The sequence below is a fragment of the Canis lupus genome, chromosome 5, assembly GCF_048164855.1.
Source record: "Canis lupus baileyi chromosome 5, mCanLup2.hap1, whole genome shotgun sequence".
Lineage (NCBI taxonomy): Eukaryota > Metazoa > Chordata > Mammalia > Carnivora > Canidae > Canis > Canis lupus.
This window is the reverse complement of record NC_132842.1, coordinates 23,826,217-23,847,427: the sequence shown is the minus strand read 5'-3', so window position 1 is coordinate 23,847,427 and position 21,211 is coordinate 23,826,217. Positions and strand designations below refer to the sequence as shown.

General features: G+C 44.5%; 1 protein-coding gene across 2 annotated transcripts; it reads right to left on the bottom strand.

The window, feature by feature from the left end:
• Window positions 1-1,001: 1,001 nt before the first annotated feature.
• LOC140633365 (phytanoyl-CoA dioxygenase, peroxisomal-like) lies at window positions 1,002-20,081 on the bottom strand. Of its 2 annotated transcripts, none has more exons than XM_072825788.1 (9): window positions 19,703-20,074; window positions 17,935-17,993; window positions 15,349-15,459; window positions 14,549-14,717; window positions 9,788-9,869; window positions 8,411-8,592; window positions 5,989-6,138; window positions 3,307-3,441; window positions 1,002-1,312 (listed from the first exon to the last, which is right to left on the bottom strand). In XM_072825788.1, exons 1-9 carry the CDS (start codon window positions 19,775-19,777, stop codon window positions 1,259-1,261), a joined length of 1,017 nt encoding a protein of 338 aa, XP_072681889.1. In that variant the 5' UTR covers window positions 19,778-20,074; the 3' UTR covers window positions 1,002-1,258. The 2 variants fall into 2 exon arrangements, with proteins under 2 accessions (XP_072681889.1, XP_072681890.1); XM_072825789.1 differs by lacking the exon at window positions 1,002-1,312 and adding an exon at window positions 4,647-4,710 and having other exon boundaries at window positions 3,306-3,441; window positions 19,703-20,081.
• Between the last annotated feature and the right edge of the window lie 1,130 nt (window positions 20,082-21,211).

Below are 21,211 nucleotides of genomic sequence, written 5' to 3'. Positions count from 1 at the left end.
TCCTCCTGCACCTGGGTGCTCAGTAGGTTAAGCATCTACCTTTGGCTCATCTCATGATCTAGGTTCCTGGGGATCGAGCCCTCATTAGGCAAAGAGTCTGCTTCTCCCTCTCCCTCTGAGCTCTCTCACAAGGAAAGAAAGAGAAGGAAAGAAAGCGTCCTCAAAGAAACCAACAAAAAAGGTGAACGTCCATTTAGAACAACTTCTGCTTAGCAGATTGAAAGAAAAGGACTCCTTGTTATTCCTGATCTAAATTCTAACTGGTATGCTTAATAATCAGTAGTATGTGTCTTTGCTACCCTCAGCTGGTGTAGAAACACAGCTCTGTATTACAAGAAAGTCCCCATGGGGCACCTGGGTGGCTCAGTGGGTTAAACATCTCTGCCTTAGGCTCAGGTCCTGGGGTTGAGCCCCCATCGGGTTCCCTGCCCAGCGGGCAGTCTGCTTCTCCCACTCCCTCTGCCCCTCCAACCTGCTGCTCCTTGTGCTCTCTCTAACATAAATAAATAATCTTTAAATGAAAAAAAAAAAAAAACAAATTTCCCCAGTTCCTGCCCATTAGAAATCGAAACTAACAATTTCCCTGTACCTTGAGAGAGTTTAGGTTTCATTCATAAATGCTGAGGGTTTCCAGCTGCCTAACTAGCAGAGGAAGTCACCTTTGTCTTCCTTCTTCAGCAACAGAGAAAGATTTGGAAAACTTCTGGCTTTTCTTTAAGCAAGCTGGCTGGGTTGGAAGAGTCATGCAAGGACTTAAGGACACAAGGACATGTGTCAGAGCATGAACATCCACCCTTGTCCTCACTCCACAATGCCCTTCATTAAACGTGTGTGTAGAGGACAGTGTTCTAGATCTGAGAAGTCTCTCATGCCATGAAATCAGTGGGTGGTGGGATTTCCAGAAGAGGGGTGCGAAAAAGTCAGCAGACCCTGAGTTTCAAAGCTTTCCTTCTTGCTTGGGCAAAGAGCTAACTGGATGAAAGTAACTGAACACACTTAAATTAGACATCAGTGACCTTTATTAGGTGCAAAGTAGTATTCCTGACAATAGTAATATGCCACTGTTACACCTGTTCATCCATTAAAACAACAGCCCCTCACCCAGAGCTAACCAGATCCCATAAAGTTCCCTGTAAGTGCGTTGTGATCTTCATAACAAGTGACAAGAAAGATTAGGACAGCTCATTAATAAAACAGGTTCCATAGGCATCTTGATTCCTTTTGGTTTCCTCTCAAAGAGCTCCAGCAGACGGCCACTTCAAAGGTTGGTCCTTCTTCCTTTCACCAGCTGTCCTCCCAGTCTAAAGACATCCTGGAAATAAAGCCAACCACAAGGAGTCCACGGAACACTGGGAATGTGTTCAGCATAAGAAAAAAGTAGATTTCTAGCATCTACGAATAGTTAAGTGGAAAAACTCTCACAGTGGTCCTATCAGTAAATAAACCATTTTTTAAGACTCCCAATAATTTACTTGTCAACATCTGAAATCGTGTTGAACAAACTGAGAGAGCCAGACGCCAGTCAGGCCAGTCAGCCTGTGCCAATTGGTGCTCCTGTTGACTACAGGTGTCCTCAACAGGCTTAGCATGCTGTTTGGTCAAGAAGACCTGTACTCCTTGTCTGGCTTTCCTTTAGCCACTCGCTGCCTCATCTAGAGTGATCTGCTCCTCAGTGAAAATCAGGTCATGATTTGGTATTGGGGTGATTTGGTATTATTGCTTTGTTCTTCATCAAACAACTGAGACTTTTGAGTCAACAAACTTTCTTGGGGCACCTGGGTTGCTCAGTCAGAGTCCAACTCATCTCAGGGTTCTGGGATGGACTCTGTGTTGGGGTCCTGGCTCAGTGGGGAATCTGCTGGAGATTCCCTCCCTCTCCTTCTGCCCATACCCCCACCTCCTGCTCACGTTCTCTCTCTCTCTCCTCTCTCTCTCTCTCTCTCTCTCTCTCTCTCAAATAATTGAAATAAATACTGGCGGCAGTTCATTCATTTACAACCCTGACAAACTGCCAACACAATATATGCTTTTGTTTTCTGCTGCAAGAATCAGTGTGTTGCCCGGAAGCCCCACTTCACAAAATAGGATGCCTTCATAAAAGCGTTTTAAAAACTGGGCAAAGAGAGAAGGACAAGACTTCCCACCATCGGCAAATGAGAAATGAGAGTCTTTTCTGATATGGGGTAGATTCATAGGTTCTAAAGGGAGAAGGGGCCAAGGGGGAAGTAAGATTCTTCAGCTAGGAATGACTTTCAGAAGGTGATTCCCAGTGGCCCAGTAGCGTAGTGCTGGTGTGCGGTACTCTTCACAGTACTAGAGGGGCCGAGTTATCATTACATTCAGTCTACGTGGAGGTCCTGTCACCCCCTAGGAAAACATATATTGGTGATTCCTGCAAATTGAAACATAGGATCAGCCTCTTGGTTCGGAGGCTAAAATGTCTTTGTCTACCAGGCAAATATGTTTATTTCTTTGGCTTGACTGTAATTTGTCTGGGGATCATCGGCAGCACTGAATGCCCACTAGCTACACGCAACTACTTTACAAGTGTTGTGTATTAAGTAGCAAAGCATATGAAATAATGTCTCATGTCCCCTCTTGATAAGCATCAGTGGTTTCTGCCATCAGCTCCGTGGAACCCCAGATGCTAACTGACCCACTCAGAAACCTGCTTGAGAATTGCTTCTGGGACAGTTATTGGATCTGCATATATGTAAATACTCTGTTGTAGAGAAATTAAGGGAGGCCTATGGGTAACACCCCAAACCTTTAACTTTCCTTATGTGCATTCAGAAGGTGGCTTTTGTTGCTCACTTGCTCTCCTCCAGATCTGCTGTTTCCTTTCCTACCTGCCGGTCCTGGAACAGGATAGCCTACACAGCACAGGGCGGCCAAAAGACATAAAGAAGTCTGGGATGCTCAGGTGCCCCACGTGGGGGAAGCAAGTATTAGCTGAAATTCTCAGTGGATCTCAGCAAGGCTTCTGCACGGTGCTCTAAACAATGCACATTATGCTTCCAAATTAAATCAGGGATAACAGAGTTGCCTGGTGGCCCATTTGGTTAAGCCTCTATGTTCCACTTAGTTCATGATCTCAGGATCCTGGATTGATCCCAACATCAGGCTCCCTGCTCAGCAGGAAGTCTACTTCTTCCTCTCCCTCTTTCTCTCCCCACTGCTCATGCTCTCTCTCCCTCTCTCTTTCTTTCTCAAATAAATAAAGAATATCTTTAAAAAAATAGATATGAGTATTGTCATGCATTGAAGAAAATACTCTTATAAATCTTTCATCTCATACAAACGTACCTGCAAGCTGGTATCTTTCGGAATTCCGTATAATCTGTGTACTAACTCCATAACTTCCCTCTCAACGATTTCTTGACTGGTGCCTTTCACATCGATGTAGTGGCAGTCAGCACTGGCGAAATGGCAGGAAATTGCCTGTGCAGGGTGAAATGATTAATATTGGGGGAGAAAAAAATCTGTTAACAGCAACAACCAAACAGAAAGACTTCTTTTAGAACATCAGCTATTTCACTAGCATTTGATTTCTAGAATGTTCCATCGTGTCTTGGATTAGCCTCTTTGGGGTTGGAGTCTTTTCTCCCCCTAGGTACAGCTAAAGGCTGACTGAGAAATTCCAAGAGGTTTTAAGCTCCCTGGGATACTTGTTTTCAAAATGGGCTGAGAACATAATGACAAGAGTAAGAGGACTTTAAACTTTTTAACATGTGATTTATCTAGCTAGTGCATATCCTCCAGTCCTAAACAGGAATGGGTTCCAGGGTTCTTCATCCTCTTCTTAGTCACAGAAGTTAGTTACTCAGCTGAGTTTGTGGTGCTTTGTTATTTTAATGTCTAAAGATCAGGGAAATCAACATTAAAAATACCTTGCAAAGGAAAATAATATACACACCCACCCCTTTCAAATCAAAAGGACATTTGAAGTCCAAGATCATTCACATAAGGTACACATCTTGTTTCCTTCTTAAGGGAAAGGAGGTTACTTGGTTCTCCCCATTCTTTTTTTTTTTTTTTTTTTTTTTTAAGATTTACTTATTTATTCATCCAGAGAGAGCGAAGAGAGAGGCAGAGACACAGGCAGAGGGAGAAGCAGGCTCCCTGCAGGAAGCCCAATATGGGACTCGATCCTGGGTCTCCAGGACCACACCCCAGGCTGCACGCCAGGCTGCATGCTAAACCGCTGGGCCACCGGGGCTGCCCGGTTGTTCCCATTCTTGAAAAGGTTATCAGCAGATAAACTTAAAACTCACTTTCCTAGTCGCATGTTAGTTCTCTTCTCTTGAGATGACCTCACCTCTCAGAAGGGCTGTCTGCTTTGCTTACAACATGAGATTTGTAGACAGTGGAGTCACAAATTCCATTTCCTTTTTTTTTTTAATTTTTATTATATATATATATTTTAAATTTGTTCACGAGAGACACAGAGGGGAGCAGAGACACAGGCAATGGAGAAGCAGGCTCCATGCAAGCAGCCCGATGTAGGACTGGATCCCCGGACTGGGATCATCCCCCTGAGCCAAGGCAGACGCTCAACCGCTGAGCCACACAGGGACCCCCATTTCCCATGGAAGCCCCCAAACCACACCAAGAAAAAGTGACATCCAAGGGGATAAGTACATTACCATATATGCATTTTTAAGTCTTTTTGTAGGGGTTCATCTTTTCCCAAATAAAGTAGTTCAAAAACTATTGAAAAATTACAAAGTTAGGATATTATCAATCACATTACTTGGTTTCTTATCATTTACCTTTTAGTTTCATACAGTAATCACTTTATACTATATTTTCAGGTTTTGACATGAGATCTTTCAGTATGTTGTTATCCTACTCAGTTTATAACCCTGATCATATAGGAAGTAATATAATTCTCTGACTCATACAGACTTTAAGACTATTTGTCTTAGCTTGCTGTTTTGATACAGATGGATATACATAAAATTCCATTTTTTATATCAAGTTGAATTTTGACACCAAGGACACATGATAAATGGCCAAATTCATGAATTTCATGAACATTCATATTATTTATGTCATTGTGGCTGTACCCCTGCTTGTACAGTTCTGAGGATCATGTTGGTGGGGAGTCTGATCTAGTCTTTATTTAAAATTTTGGCATTGTGTTCATCAAGGTATTTTTTGCATTGATTTTGATTTTCTAAATACTGCCTTAAACTATCATTTAACTTGATTGTTGAGGTGTTTGGCACCATCCCCCGACCGCTGCTAAATTTTCCCTGGAGGAGAGGGCTTTCTTGCCTCACCCTCATCCTGGCCCTGTTGACCTGGTGGAAATATGAATGAATGGAAGATGAAACATGGTAGCTAACCCTGCACCTAGGGAGACAATGGGTGTTGGTGTGACAAACTGGCACGCTTCACTCAACCCCAAAAACCCCCTATATATCGTAATAAGAGCCATGTAATGTGGAATAATGTCAGTCCACAGTACTGTCAGAGCTGCTGAATTTTTGAGAAGAGAGAAATCTGGGAATATGGGAAATTTTGTCAAATTTTAATGCAAGCAATGAAATCAATAGGTTTTTAATATATTCATAGCTAAGGGGCAAAAAACATGGCTCGCTGCTAAATCTTATTTCTGGGCAGCCAATTCAATAACAAAGCTATTATAAACTGCCGTCATAAACGGTTCCTATATCCATTTCCCATTTTAAGATTTTAGTACATCATCCATTCTTTCTGTCTCCAAAAGCACAGGCTGTGGGCTACCAAGCAACTCTATGAATGTTCCTAATTCACGATCAGTAGGATTGGGAACTGGAGGTCACATGGCCTCCTACTGATAACTTAGCAAAAAAGAATGTGGTATCAAATATATTTCCTGGTAAATAAACCAGAGCAAGAGCAGTTTAGTTAAACATCACAAATCTCATAAAGTTTCACATATCTTGACATTTTTGCTTCTAACCTATTCGTCTTTGGAAAGCACGGTGATGTAATGCATACCTTGCGGTATCCTTGAGTTCTGTTCCAGCCAGATCCGTGGATGAGCAAAGGATGAAAGAAAACGGTGTCTCCTTTCTCCATCACGAGGTGCACGCGGGGGCTGTTTTCATCATAGTCCTGGATCCCATAGAACATTAAGTTCACGCCCCCCTAGAACACATAAGAGAACCCAACTCTGTATTTGAGGAACCCAATGACTAAAAAGTAGATTTCCTAAGTTCTTCCAAGAGAAAGATAAATAGATTCTTAACAGGTACTGCAAATATACAAAAGCTTCTCAGATGTGTGGCTGTGAAAGTCACATTGTGATATTAAAATCATGGATTTAGGGAGGCAAAGGAAGATGCTGAAATTTCTTCTCACCCTTCATAACTGTATTATATTGAGGATCTAGATCAACGTTGCATGTTGCAGTTAACATGGGAGATCACCTTTCAAGCCTGAATGTATAATCATTCTTTCCCAGGATGATATTCTCCTCACCTAGAACTTTGCCTGAACCATTCTTCTATAACTCAGGAGTACCTCTAAGAAGCTAATTGTTCTCCCAAACCAGCAGAGAGAAAATCTCAATTTTTCTCAGCTCAGAAAGCACTGATGTCACATGCAGAGTAAGGAAAGAAAAACAGTAAATTAAAACATTCTGTTTTTTATAACTATTTCCCAAGTCAGTTATTTCATTAAGTAATAGTTATGTTGGAAGGACGGCATCACATTTCCCTTCCTGAGACTGTGCCACATTCTTCTGGGGAAAGGACTGCTTTCCTGCTGGACTCAGTTGTGGTTTTCATCCAGTGCACTTCTCTCCTGGCCAGGGTTGATACGTGACCTAAGCTAAGTCAATCTAACCGCCCACTGTGGTCACTTTGAATCTGAGCAGAAGATGGAAGGCACTGGTCATGATCACAGTTCAGTTGACCCCACCAGGTGCCCCACCCCGAGTGTTCCCACTGAACATAACCCCCACTCTCCTGCTCATCAGAGCTAGCCAGCCTTTCCATGGACTCAGCAGGTGCCTGCCACCCTCCAAAACACTTCGTTTGGCTTAAGTCAGCCACAGCCCACTTCTGTTGCCTGCACCAAACTTTCCCCAAAACTCAACTGAATTTGTGAATCTCACAGTTTCAGTTATATCAGAATCCAGACCCCAGTATTTTCCTTGGCACTAATCCTCAGTGCAAGAATCTAATTGAGACAGAAGTCCTGAAAGCCATATTCTTTACTTCCTACAGACCACATTCATTCTTCCTGCGTTAACAACCCGTGCTCTTCTCTTTCTGACCATCATTATGGGATTTCAAGACCATATTGTCTGATACCTAAAACACTTATCATCTCCTCTCTGGTTTCTCTGCCTCTGGAGCCCTACCTCCAGTATATCCTGCTCTAAGCCTCTAGATTATCATTATTGAAGGATCAATTTGATCTCACCATTCATGGGCTCAAAAGCCTTCTATACTTTTCCATCCTCAACTAGCTCAATTCCATACACCATGTAACAGTCATGCAATGGAATACTACTCATGCTTCCCCAGAGCCTTCATTGGTCTCTCTAGCAGTAAAGAGATGATTCCTCTCTCTTCTTTATGCCAAGAGCCATCAATCAGTGGGTAAGTTGTAGTTGGCACTTTACACATGCATGTGGTGTTGCAAGTGTTGACATCTTACCTGTGCAATTGGGCTTGATAATTTCATATCCTATATAGTACCTACCAAAGTGCCCCACACTGGTCAGCTTTCCAACACTTCTTGATGGAAAAATGGTTATTTTACCTGACATCCTTGAATCTTCCCTGACCCTAATTGTAAATCCTATAATGATGTTTTGTAAGGAAGGAAATGCCATCTGATTGTTAAAGCTCTTTAGGGAGAGTGATGTGAAATCAAAACAAACAATATTCTGGTTAAGATTTCTCCTCTAGGGGTGCCTGGGTGGCTCAGTCAGTTGGGCGTCCAAGTCTTGATGCCAACCCAGGTCATGATCTCAGGGTGCGAAGTTCAAGCCACATATCTGACTCGTGCTCAGCAGAGTCTGCTTGTCCCTCTCCCTTCCCCTTTGTCTCTCTCCTCCCCTCCTCTCCCATTGCTTGTGCTCTTTCTCTCTCTCTCAAATAAATAAATAAAATCTTAAAAGAAAACAACGACAAAAACAAACAAAAAACAGATTCTTCCTCTGAGCTAGAACATGAGACCCCTAACTCTGGGAAAGGAACAATGGGTAGTGGAAGGGGAGGCAGGCAGGGCGATGGGGTGACTGGGTGACAGGCATCGAGGGGGGCACTTGACAGGATGAGCACTGGGTATTATACTATAGGTTGAAAAATCGAACCCTATAAAAAAATACAAAAAAAAGCTAACCTAAAAAAAAACAAAAAACAAAAAACAACAACAAAAAAATGATGCCTCCTCTACGCAGACATACCTCCCATTGGGGATAATTGTGTGGCTTCAGATAGCCTTTGTGTGTGCCTGGGAACACACACAGACAGCCATTGTTCCTGTCGATGTGCTCCATGGCTGTCCAAGCACAGACAATTTTATTGCTGGGCCTGAAGGGGAAGTAGTGCAGATCCTGGTGCAAGGGATGGCGGGATGTCTTCTTGCCTGAAACAGAACCTGCTGTTAATACACACTTGCATCTCAGATTTCATCTCTTTTGCCTGCAAAACCACAGCAATGACTATTCCCACAAAACCCAAAGAAGTGAAACAACATTATTGAGAATCAGTCCAGAGAGATAAGCATCAAATTTGAATATCAAATCCACAGGACAACTCCAGATCCTCTATTTTTTTTCTGGGTTTCTGGGAGCCGAGGACTTACTGACACACAACATTCACTAGCAATTCATACACATGTCATGAATTCTATTGTGTTTTATTCCTTTGTAATTGTGGTTTGGGCATAGAAGCTAGAATTCAAAAAGTAAAAAAAAAGTTTGAGTAATTGAAGAGAGCAACCAAATTTGAGGTTCCCTGTTAGCCTTCTAAGTGGCTGATGCAAAAAATATCAGCTAACTAAGTTAATAAAAGGCCTCTAAGGGCTCTTGGGTGGCTCAGTGGGTTAAGCATTTGCCTTTTCTCAGCTCAGGATCTCAGGGCCCTGGGATCAAGCTGCAAAGGGTTCTGCTTAGCAGGGAATCTGCTTCTCTCTCTTCCTCTATGGTGTCTCTCCCTCTCTCTCAAAAAAATTAATAAAATCTTTAAAAGTAAGAAAAAATAACCATATAGTTGACATCTGAAATCCCTACTCCACGATTCTTATGATACATACTGGTTTTTTTTTACATACTGTTTTAAGACTTAAAAGTATATACACATTTTTTTTTAAAGATTTTATTTATTTATTCATGAGAGACACAGAGAGTGAGAGAGAGGCAGAGACACAGGCAGAGGGAGAAGCAGGCTCTATGCAGGGAGCCTGACATGGGACTGGATCACTGGTCTCCAGGATCACACCCTGGGGTGAAGGTGGCGCCAACCGCTGAACCACCTGGGCTGCCCTTATTTTATGTTTTTAAAGATCTTATTATTTATTCATGAGAGTCACAGACACAGGCAGAGAGAGAAGCAGGCTCCCTGCGAGGAGCCTGATGTACGACTAGATCCCAGGACCCAAGGATCACCACCTGAGCCAAAGGCAGACCCTCAACCACTGGGCCACCCAGGCGTCCCCACATTTGTTTTTTAATATTCAGCAGTTATACACAAAGCGATCCTTTGAATCCTTGAAACTTTTTCTTACTTTACCTTTCTCTATTTTTTTTTTGGCTTCTACTTAACAAATAAAACCACTTTACCAGAATCTGGAGGTTTGTTTATAAGCATTGCATGCATGGCCATAATATTGGGTCCAGTGAAGCACTCCACATATTTCAGAATCTAAGAGTAAAGAGTTGCATGAGAAATCAAATAAACAACCACGTAGTACAATGTACACTTATTTGTACAAGAGTCAAAATGCACATAGTTATACAAAACACTTGGTAGAAGTGCCTGGGTGAGTCTGTTGCTTAAGCATCCAACTCCTGATTTCAGCTCAGGTCATGTTCTCAGGGTCATAGGATACAGGTCTGCCTTGGGGTCCTTGCACAGTAATGGGTCTACTTCAGGTTTTCTCCTTCTGCCTCTCCCTCTCTATCAAACAATTATTTAAAGGAAAAAAAAAAAAGTTGGTATTTCCCAACGTTGCAAACAAAGAATGAAAAACTCAGCACTGGAAATCTGTAACACTCTGAATTAAACAGGTTTTTTTTTTTTTAAAGATTTTATTTATTTATTCATGAGAGATATAGAGAAAGCGAGGCAGAGACACAGGTCGAGGGAGAAGCAGGTTCCATGCCAAGAGCCCGACTTGGGACTCGATCCCAGGTCTCCAGGATCACACCCTGGGCCAAAGGCAGCGCTAAACTGCTGGGCCACCGGGGCTGCCCTTAAACAGGCTTTTTAAGCCAGTTGGAAACCAAACCCCATTTTCTATGAGAATGCGAAGAGTTTCTCTCAGCTTTCGACTGGGAAGGGCAGGAATACCCTCCTTTCACCTGACACTGTCCATAGATGCCCAGGGAGAAGGCACCTTCCTCTTCCCCTCACGGAGACTCTTCATAAGAAGGGACCACGAGGGGCACCTGGCTGGCTCAATCACTAGAACATGAACCTGTTGATCTCGGGGTCGTGACTGCAAGCTACTCCTAGAGTGTAGAAGTCACTTTTTAAAAAGGTGGTAGGGGGACACCATTGCAGCTCAGTCAGTTAAGCATCTGCCTTCAGTTCAGGTCATGATCCCCATGTCCAGCTCCCTGCTCAGAGAGGTGTCAGCTTCTCCCTCTCCCTCTGCCCCTCCCTGCCACTCATGATCTCTCTTGATCTCACTCACTTTCTCTCTCAAATAAGTAGAATCATTAAAGAGAATAATAAATGAAAGGACCATGAGAGGCCCCAATAACGTGCAGCTGCCATGCAGAGCCCAGGGGACAAGAGAACAGCAACAGGGGGACACTTCACAGTCAGGCCACCTCCCTTTCCACAGCTCTTCACTGAGGGCTACAAACCAGACAGTGATAGAAAAGGACACGCAGCAGGGAGTGAGATGAACAGGTCCCTCCTCCCATGGCATCTATATTCTGTTGGAAGGATGTTAAATAATGACATGGGCACTGGTGCTTGACAGCAAGGTGCAGTTACAGAGTATGAGGAAGCAGAGGCGGGGTGGGGAGGCTGAATTTGGCCAAAGGTCTGGCAGCGGGTGTGCTCCCTCCTACATCTAACCCACTAGGGAGGAAAGCACTCAGCTTTGCATGCCTACCACCTGCCAGGCGCTTTATGTGTCAGCCACTTAAGTCTCACAACAATCCCTGAAAAGTAATGCCCCCAGGAATTAAAGATCCTTTAAATGATCATTATCCTGCAGATAATAAAGTGCCCAAGGTGGCAGAGCAATTTCAACGAAAAGGACGGTATTCCATCTCCAGTTCTGTCTGACTTCAAAAAATGAAGCCTCTTCTACTGCTTTCTCACTACTTGATCTCCCGTATAAGCCATATTGGCAATTTGAGCATGAAACACTCGAAATGGTCCCAAATCCTAGGAGTCGGGGCTCATATTTGTTTTTTTTTTATAAAGGGTGTCATCTTTTATATTTTCTTGTGATATTTTCTTTGAAGAATATATTCCTCAAATATATTTCTTCATATACTTTCCTTTCCTGTTTCCTGGTTTTAAGTAATCTCTATCGCTTGAGCCCACGACTCTGAGATCAAGACTCACATGCTCCATCGGGCCATGCCTGCCCAGCATCTCCTACCAGTATTTTCTAAACTTCAGTGACTCAAGAGACATTTTACCATTTCTAGCATATGTTGCTAACTGCCCAATATTAGTCAATAATTTTCCTAAATTAACTCATGTCTTATCCTGATTAATAATATTCCTGAAGTCATAGGTTTGATGCACCAGCTACTTTTTCCAATACATATTGAAATAAATACCCAACTACTATATCGTACCCACCTCCTAAAAGTCATTGCATGAATCAGTAGGTGCATGGTGCACACTTGAGAACAGTGGGAACCCTGGAGGCCTCCGGGTACCCAGGGCCTCAGGCAACACAAGTTGCCTCTAACTTCAAGCTTTTCCTCCTTGATTGATGCTCACAAGTTCCATTTCCATTGCAAGACTTGAGGTTGGGAAGAATAGATGATTCAGGGACCTTGTCCCCCTTTGTCCCCAACCCAAGGGGCTGGACATGATAGGTGGCCTGCCTGTACAGTCTTCTCTCATGAGGAAAATATTCTTTCTTTTTTTTTAACATTTGTTTAAAGATCTTTTTAAATTTTAAGTAATATCCACACACAACCGGGACTCTTGGGTGGCTCAGGGTTGAGCCTCTGCCTTTGGCTCAGGGTGTGATCACAGTCCAGGTAACAAGTCCGGCATCGGGCTCTGTGTGAGGAGTCTGCTTCTCCCTCTGCCTATGTCTCTGCCTCTCTCTCTGTGTCTCTCATGAATAAATAAATAAAATCTTTAAAAAATAATAAAAATAAAACTAAAAGCATTTGAAATAAATGGTTCATAAACTGTGGTACATTGACACAATGGGATGCTATGCAGAAGTTTGCAAGTATGATATAGATATAGATACACGTGATAATATGTAAGTCATATGGGAAGATGTCTGAGGTCTATTATAAGTGGACAAAACACAGTGACAACCAGTTTGTTCCCGTGTTACACAAAAGGTGGGAACCCTGGAGGCCTCATCGTGATTCATCTAACACAAGTTACCTCTAACTTCAAGCTTTTCCTCCTTGATCGATGCTCACAAGTTCCATTTCTATTGCAAGACTTGAGGTTGGGAAGAATAGATGATTCAGGGGCCATGTCCCCCTTTGTCCCCAACCCAAGGGGCTGGACATGATAGGTGGCCTGCCTGTACAGTCTTTTCTCATGAGGACAATTTTCTTCCTTTTTTTAATTATTTATTTAAGTATTTTTTTTTCTAAATTTTAAATAATCTCCACATGCAACTGGGACACCGGGGTGGCTCAGCGATTGAGCATCTGCCTTTGGCTCAGGGCATGATCCCAGTCCAGAGATCAAGTCCTGCGCAGGCTCCATGTGAAGAGCCTGCCTCTGCCTCTGTCTCTGCCTCTCTCTCTGCGTCTCTCATGAATATCTCATGAATATCCTGAGTATCTCACTTGGTTAAATGTCCACCTCTGGGTTGGGGCTCAGGTTATGATCTTGGTCTAAGGATCCAGCACTGTGTCGTCCTCTGCACTCAGCAGGGAGTCTGCCTGAGGATTCTCCCCTCTACCTCAACCTGTGCCTTGTCCCCTTCTCTGCCAAAAATAAATGCATAAATCTTAAAAAAAAAAGTGCATACCTCTTAAAAACTAAAAGATCCCCCATGCTCTACCAACTAAAGCAGCCAGGTTCCCATTAAGTCAAATTATCTACTAGCATTTGGGGTTATAATTTCCAAAATGTTCTATATGCAAAGTGCCCCTTAAAAAAAAGTGTGCCATGTGTCAAGGGACACATGAGTGGCTCAGTGTTGAGTGTCTGTCTTTGACTCAGGTCATGGTCCTGGGGTCCTGGAATCAAGTCTTACATCAGGCTTCCCACAGGTAGCTTATTCTCAATCTGCCTATGTCTCTGCCTGTCTCTGTGTCTCATGAAAAAATAAAATCTTTAAAAAACAATAAACAATCTAAAACCATTCTAAATAAATTATCCATAAACTGTCATATATTTATGCAGAAATTTGCAAGTATGATATAGATACATAAGTGATAATATGTAAGTGATATGGAAAGATGTCTGAGATCTATTATAAGTGGACAAGACTCGGTGACAACCAGTTTGTTCCCGTGATACACAAAACGTGGGGGGTTACGTATGCATTTTCATGGCCATGAAAGAATTCTAGTTGAATACACCTAAAAGCTTGGCAGTGAGTGGGGCTGAACGTTGGGAGACTTCACTTTACATGTTCTATATTATGTGGATAACTTTATAAACATGATTTATGCTTAAAGAATGAGAATTTTTTAGACAAGTTTAACTCTAAAGACCTACTTAAACCTCTACTACCAGATTCACAGAAACAAAAGCAACAATAAATGGATGTATAGTGAGTGGGATCTGCAATGTGACTCCTGTTGATATGCCCATATTCAGTGTGAGAGAGGCTCCCCCTCTCCACTGCAGAATTCCCGCCCTTCTCCACCAGGTTAATTACCAAGCGCCAGAGCAGGGTATCTCCACCTGGCCAGTATTGACATTTGGGGCCGGATAATTCATTAATTGGGGGGAGGGGCTGTTCTGTGCATTATAGGCTCCCTGGGCTCCATTAGCGGCATGCCCAGGCTCTACAGACCAAACCTTGTGACAACCCTACAGGGCTCCAGGCGCCACCAGATGTGCTCCTCCAACTGAGAACCACTGCTCTACAACCACCAGAGAGGGGCTCAGAGAAAGGAAAAGCAGCAATTCCTGGGGCAGGCATGTCGGTGGGCTGTTAACCTAAAAACAAAGAAAACACAGGAAGGTTCTCCAACCTCAGGGAGAGTGCAGTATCTGAAGAGTTCCTTGTCTTCTTGGAAGTCTTGGATCTTTGAAATCATCCTTTCACTTGGAATATATTCTGATTTTGCAATGGACACATCTCTCATTATTATCATTTGTTTTGGTTTCACCTCCCCTCTGCAGATCCTTTCAAACTGGTCCCTAGGAAATGAAATTGGCAGATGATGTCATTACTGCAGGCTCCAGGCACCTGCCTGGCCAGTTCTGTGGAAAGATCCACAAAGATTGAGGAGATGGTGTCTCTGCACCAAGTTGACCTCCAGGCCAGACTGAGCAGCTCTGAGCATAGGGTGAGGAAATGGCCAGCTCACAAGCCCCTGCCTCCTCACTGTGAGGCCAGAATTCGCTGTGAGAACTCACATCTTCCTTAGCCTAAGAAAACAGTGGGGGAAAATTTGTGATTTGGTTGCATCTGAGTAACAATGGCAAATACTTCTCTCCTCCATTCCATGGGCCAGGCCCGGTTGGAAGCACTCTGTGTGTCTTTTACCTTATTCAGTCCTCACAACAACACTAGGGCTCAGTACTATTATCCCCATTTTACAGATGAGAAAGGAGAGGCATGGAATGTAAATTGCCCCAGGGCACACAAGATTAAGTAGAAGGGCTAAGATTAAAGCCAGCCCTTCTTGCTCCAGAGCTCATGTTCCCAACCAGTTCCCAAGTAACCAGTCCCTGAAAAATATCTGAACATGCACACACTACTCTTACTACCCATGTTCCCATTGCAAACATACAACATATTTCTTAAAATAATGAAAGGTTACTGTACCTAAAGCGTTGAATGTCCGGGTCAGACACCAAACTTTTAATGACAAGAAACCCATTTTCTTCATAAAATTTTCTCTGTTCTAGGCTTAGGACATCATTATCCTGAGTATACCTAAAGGAAAGAAAACTTTCAAATAAGTCCAACTGAAAAATCACAACCCAACACTATGTATCAAGAACCTGAGAAATGTTTCTACTACTCTTCCATCCGGCATTTCTATTTTTTATTTACTCTAAGAAAATATCTGAACCTTTTTATTTAATGTCTAATGGTTTCTTTTAAGTTTGTTCATTTTTTTTAAAAGTAATCCCTATATCCATATCCCATATGGAGTTCGAACTCATAACCCCAAGATCAAGAGTCATGTGCTCTTCTGACTGAGCAAGCCAGGAACCCCTAAACTCAACATGTATTTAGAAAAGGTCTAAATCCAAAACATTAACTACTGTCACCAAAAAATAGAAGAATAATTAATTACTTATGTCCACTCAATGGGATAGATAGGACTCGGGCTTTAAAAGTGAAGAGCATGTGCCCTGGGGTGGCTTAGTCGGTTAGGTGCAAACTGGTAATTTCACATCAGGTCATGATCTCATGGGTCCTGAGATTGAGCCCATGGCTTACTATGGCCTCAGTGGGGAATCTGCTTGAGATTCTCTCCCTCTGTCCCTCTCTCACTCACTACCCCTTATGCTTTCTCTCTCTTAATTAAATAAATCTTTAAGGGATCCCTGGGTGGCGCAGCGGTTTGGCGCCTGTCTTTGGCTCAGGGCGCGATCCTGGAGACCTGGGATCGAATCCCACGTCGGGCTCCCGGTGCATGGAGCCTGCTTCTCCCTCTGCCTGTGTCTCTGCCTCTCTCTCTCTCTCTCTCTGTGACTATCGTAAATAAATAATTAAAAAAAAAAATAAAAAAAATTAAAAAAAATAAAAAATAAAAAAATCTTTAAAAAAAATGAAGGACTTAATAGCATGGACAGTGCTTATAATAGTAAAATATACTTAGATTTGCACAAAACCAAGACACTACTTGAAATTAATGAAGAGAAATTTTTTTAAAAACATGTTTTTTAAGTGATTGCCTTATGTAATGGAATTATGAATGATTTTTTAAAATTCCTTTTATTTCTCTGATTTTGTAATTTGTTTTGTAAGGAATAAGTATGGTTTTTTAGGTGGGAATCAAATCCAGTAGATTTTATATTTTAATTTTATTTTAAATATAACAGATTTTATGTTTTATATTAAATCATACATTCTCAAAAAAAAATCATACATTCTCAGAAGAAATCAAAGTTGAAAAATCCAAGTCAGTTTATGCACAACTCAGAGCATCCCATCCATTAATTTACATCAGAATTGTGGCTCTATGATAATATTCCATGGATATCATGTCTTCTCCTACAAAGATAATTTAAGATAAACCAAAGATACTACCTAATAGAGCAGTATGACCACACACTAAGGGCTAACTTCAATGAGGTGTAACATGCCTGAATGTGAAATAACCGGGGTAGGGGATCCCTGGGTGGCTCAGTGCTTAGCACCTGCTTCCACCCAGGGCATGATCCTGGAGTTCCGGGATTCAGTCCGGATCAGGCTCCCTGCATGGAGCCTGCTTCTCCCTCTGCCTGTGTCTCTGCCTCTCTGTCTCTCTGTCTCTCTGATGAATAAAAAAATAAATAATCTTTAAAAAGAATTAATCAGATTATACACTTCTAAAATTTTTTGCCTTTCTAAATGTTAAAATACATATAAAAATTAAGTCAAGGTCTTCAACATTTTCCCTAGGTTTAATTAGAACAAGTCCAGGCAACAGAGGATTTTTATAATGAATTATTTTTTTAAAATATTTTATTTATTTATTTATTTATTTATTTATTTATTTATTTATTTACGAGAGAGAGAGAGAGACAGACAGACAGACAGACAGACAGGCAGAGGGAGAAGCAGGCTCCATGCAGGGAGCCCGACGCAGGACTCGATCCCAGGTCTCCAGGATCAGGCCCTGGGCTGAAGGAAGGCTCTAAACCACAGAGCCACCCAAGCTGCCCCATGAATTATATTTTTAATTTTATTTATTCTCTTTAGGGATGGAGGGAGGGAGGACAGGCAGGGCAGGGTGAGCAGAGACGGAAAGGGGCAAGCAGACTCCCTGCTGTGTACAGAGCCCTCCATGGGGCTCCATTCCATTATCCTGAGACCATGACCTGAGCAGAAATCAAGAGTCAGATGCTTAACACACTGAGCCACCCAAGCGCCCCACCCCCTGTGTAATAAATTCACCGGACAACATGATATGTTGTATTTTATATCTTTTTTTAAAAAATATTTTATTTATTGTTTGTTTTTTTGTTTATTTGAGACACAGAGAGAGAGGCAGAGAGATAGAGGGAGAAGCAGGCTCCTCACAGGGAGCCTGATGTGGGACCTGATCCCTGGACAGGGATCACGCCCTGAGTTGAAGGCAGATGCTCAACTGCTGAGCTACCCAGGCATCCCCTGTATTTTATATCTTAATTACCACTAGAAAAAGCTGTATATATGTATATCATATGGTTTTTAATGACCATTAGATCTACTTACTGGAATTGTGGAGGATGGAAGCTGTTTGGAGACACAGCTCCCGAAGTGGGGTAAGCTACCTACAATATGAATTAAGGCAAATAAAATTAAATTTCAGAGTCAGCATTTTCTGGAACCCACAGTTGGCCCTGGATTAGCCCTCATCCGGGAAGTCACACAGAGCTGATGACAGGTATGCGCCCTTGCTTCCATCATTTCAATTCACAAAGTCCTGAGGAGGGGCTGGAAGCCCCAAGACCTTTATCAGCATTCCAGCTGCCCAGAGAAGGTGGCCTGGACCCCTGGGCTCAGTAACTGGTCCAAGGTCACCCAGCAGAGAATGGCTGAGCCCACACTTGAGCCATCACTGTTTCCTTCATAGATTTCCCTAGTTTATTCTATGTGACTATTCCTTCCACTAAACTACTGAACAAATAAACATTGTAAGGTTCATGTCTAACAGTGAGGAGCAATGTACTCTTCAAAAGAAGTATTGAAGTTAGTGGCAGTCCAGACCAAAATAGGAGAAGGAGTAAGGCTCGTTAAAAAATTAAATAAAGAGTCCATTAAATCAACAGGCTCCACTCCAGAGCTGAGCTAGAAACAGGAATCAGATGCCTCGTGGACTGAGCCACCCAGGGGCCCATGATATCAAATGTTAACAGCAGTACCAGACTGGACCCAGTTATCCCTAGTCCCAGTATGTTGGTGCTTCTCACTGTTGGGCATGTATCCGAAACAAGTGAAAACAGATGGCTGGGCCCCACTCCCAGGTGTTTGGAGTCCAGGGTCAGAGATGAGCCTGGAATCTGCCTTTCTAGCAAGTTTCCAGCTGCTGTTGACGGTGCCCGTCCCGGGAACACACTGCTTTAGTTAAATGGCTTCGGTCAAGAGTGTGCCTCTCCCCTGGCCTGGGTTTCTGCTTTCTGGCCCGTCGGATGAGATCACCTCATCAGCCTTGTGGGAGGGCGGCTGGACTTTCGTTTACCGCTGCATCGCGGCTTGGAACTCAGAGCAATCCTACAACAGCCAGTCTCATTTGTAGGAAAGGTTTCAGGACCCTGCCCACAGCAGGACAGAGACTAGTCCCGCGGCTTAAGGGAAAATCGCGCGCAGCGTTTCCCAGGCTCCCCGAAGTGGCCCCCAGAGGGATCAGGAGACCCGGTTCTATCCGGCAACTTGGTGTCCCTGTCCTGCAGCGACGTGTCCTGGATGCCACAGCAGTGGCGCCCACGGCGCCTGCGAGCTGCCCTCGTGAAGGCCGAGGCCGCGGAGAGCGCGGGCCCCTGGGCGCGGCGGGCGGCGGGCGGCGGGCGGCGCACGCAGGTCCCGGGCAGGAGGGGAGCGCCGGGGCCGCGGCCAGAGCGGGCTCCCCCGCGGAGGGGGCCGGCCCGGCCCGAGGGTCCCGCTGCCGCCCGCCCGCCCGCCCGCCCGGCCGCCCCGGGCAGCTCCGCGCGCGGTGCCGGGCCCGTGCTTCGCCTTTCCCGGGCTCCGGGCGGCCGCGGCCAGAGGCCCGGGGAGCTGCGCGCACGCCGCCTGCTCTCCGCCCGCAGCGCGGGGCCCCGGGCCCGGGACGGCGCGGACGCCGGGGGCTGGGGGCGCGCATCAGCCCCGGGGCCCGCACTGCCCGCGCCCTCCCGGCGGCCGGATGCCCCCTGCTGCCTGCCGCCCTGCCCCCCGCCCCGGGCGCCCGGAACAGGCGGGACCATCACGGGGACGCGGGCGCCGACCCAGGGGACCCTGGAGGCCACCCCTCCTGCAGCCCGAGCTCCCGCAGCCCAAAGGATACGCCGGTCCTGGCGGAGGTCTGGCCGAGGTGTCCCAGCACGACGCGCAGGCGGGCGGCTGCCTGGCGCTGGTTCATGGCCGCGACAGGAGACGGCTCAGCAGGGTCTCGGGCGTCGGCCTCCGCCTCGGCCTCGGCCTCGTTCCGGGCGGCGGGCGGGGCGACGAGCGGACGTCGGTCTGGAGGAGGGCGTGGAGCGCCCGGATTCTGCGTGGTGCGGAGATGCCCCGGGCCTCCTGGGTCCACGCACTGGGCGCCCCGGGCGGAGAGGATGGATGCCCGCACACCCTGCTCCTCGAGATCGCAGAGATCCTTTCAAGGGCTTCTAACCCGGTGAAGGTCGTCCAGGGAGAAATGAGCCAACACATGACCCATGCTCCCAACCGGGACTTTCAGTCTGTTTAATCCCACGTGACTGTGCCCCTCCCTCCCTGTGCAGATGCTCTGACAATTCACATGGTCGTTCACCCATACAAGTAAGGTGCTGATCCAAAGAGGAATTTGGGGATCCAGTCTGAGGTTGCCGAAACATACTGGCTTCTCATTCAAGAAAAAGAAAGTCCCTGAAGGAATGACTCTGAAGCTAGTGTGATCCACAGTCTAGTATTTTAAATTTTCTAAAACTCTGAAGTTTTATCTTTCTCTCTCTCTTTTTAAATTCATTTATTTGAACTAATTTCTACTCAACATGAGGCTCGAACTGACCACCCCAACATCAGTAGTTCAGGATCCACCAACCAAGCCAGGCCTTCCCTTCTCTTCCCTTCCCCTCCTTTTCTTTCCGTTCCGTTCCAACAATTCAGTTTCTTTGGGGTAAGTATGCATGATACTGCCACCACCATCGAGGTCATAACCACCATCCCTTCTCAAAATTTTCTCCCATACTCTTCACCTCACTATTTTGTTTGTATGTGGGAAGAACACAAGATAAGATCCACTGTCTTAGCAAATTTTAAGTATATATTGCAACATTGCTAGCTGTAGACACTATGCTGTATTATAGACTTCTCGAACCACTTATGTAGCTTCACTGAAAGTTTGTAGCCTTAAACCGTCACCTCTCCATTCTCCCCTCTCTTTAACCCCTGGTAACCACCATTGTCTCTGCTTCTGTGAGTTTGACTCTTAAATTCCTTGGGTAAGTGGGAGAAGGAGGTACCTGTCTCTCTGTGACTGGCCTATCTCACTTAACCTAGTGCCCTCAAGCTGCATCCATGTTGTCACAAAATGGTAGGATGTCCTTCCTCACTAATGCTGAATCATATTCCATTGTATGTGTGTACCTTGTTTTCTTTACCTTTTCACTTGTTGACCACCACTTAGGTTTGCTTTATCTTGCCTCTTGTGAATAGTGCTAGGTGGAGGTGGGAGTGCAGATATCTCTTTGAGATCTAATTTCAGTTCCTTTGGATAGATACCCAGAAGTGGGATTACTGGATCATATGGCAGTTCTTTTTTTATTTTTATTTTTTTTTAAATAAGAGAGACACAGAGAGAGAGAGAGAGAGAGGA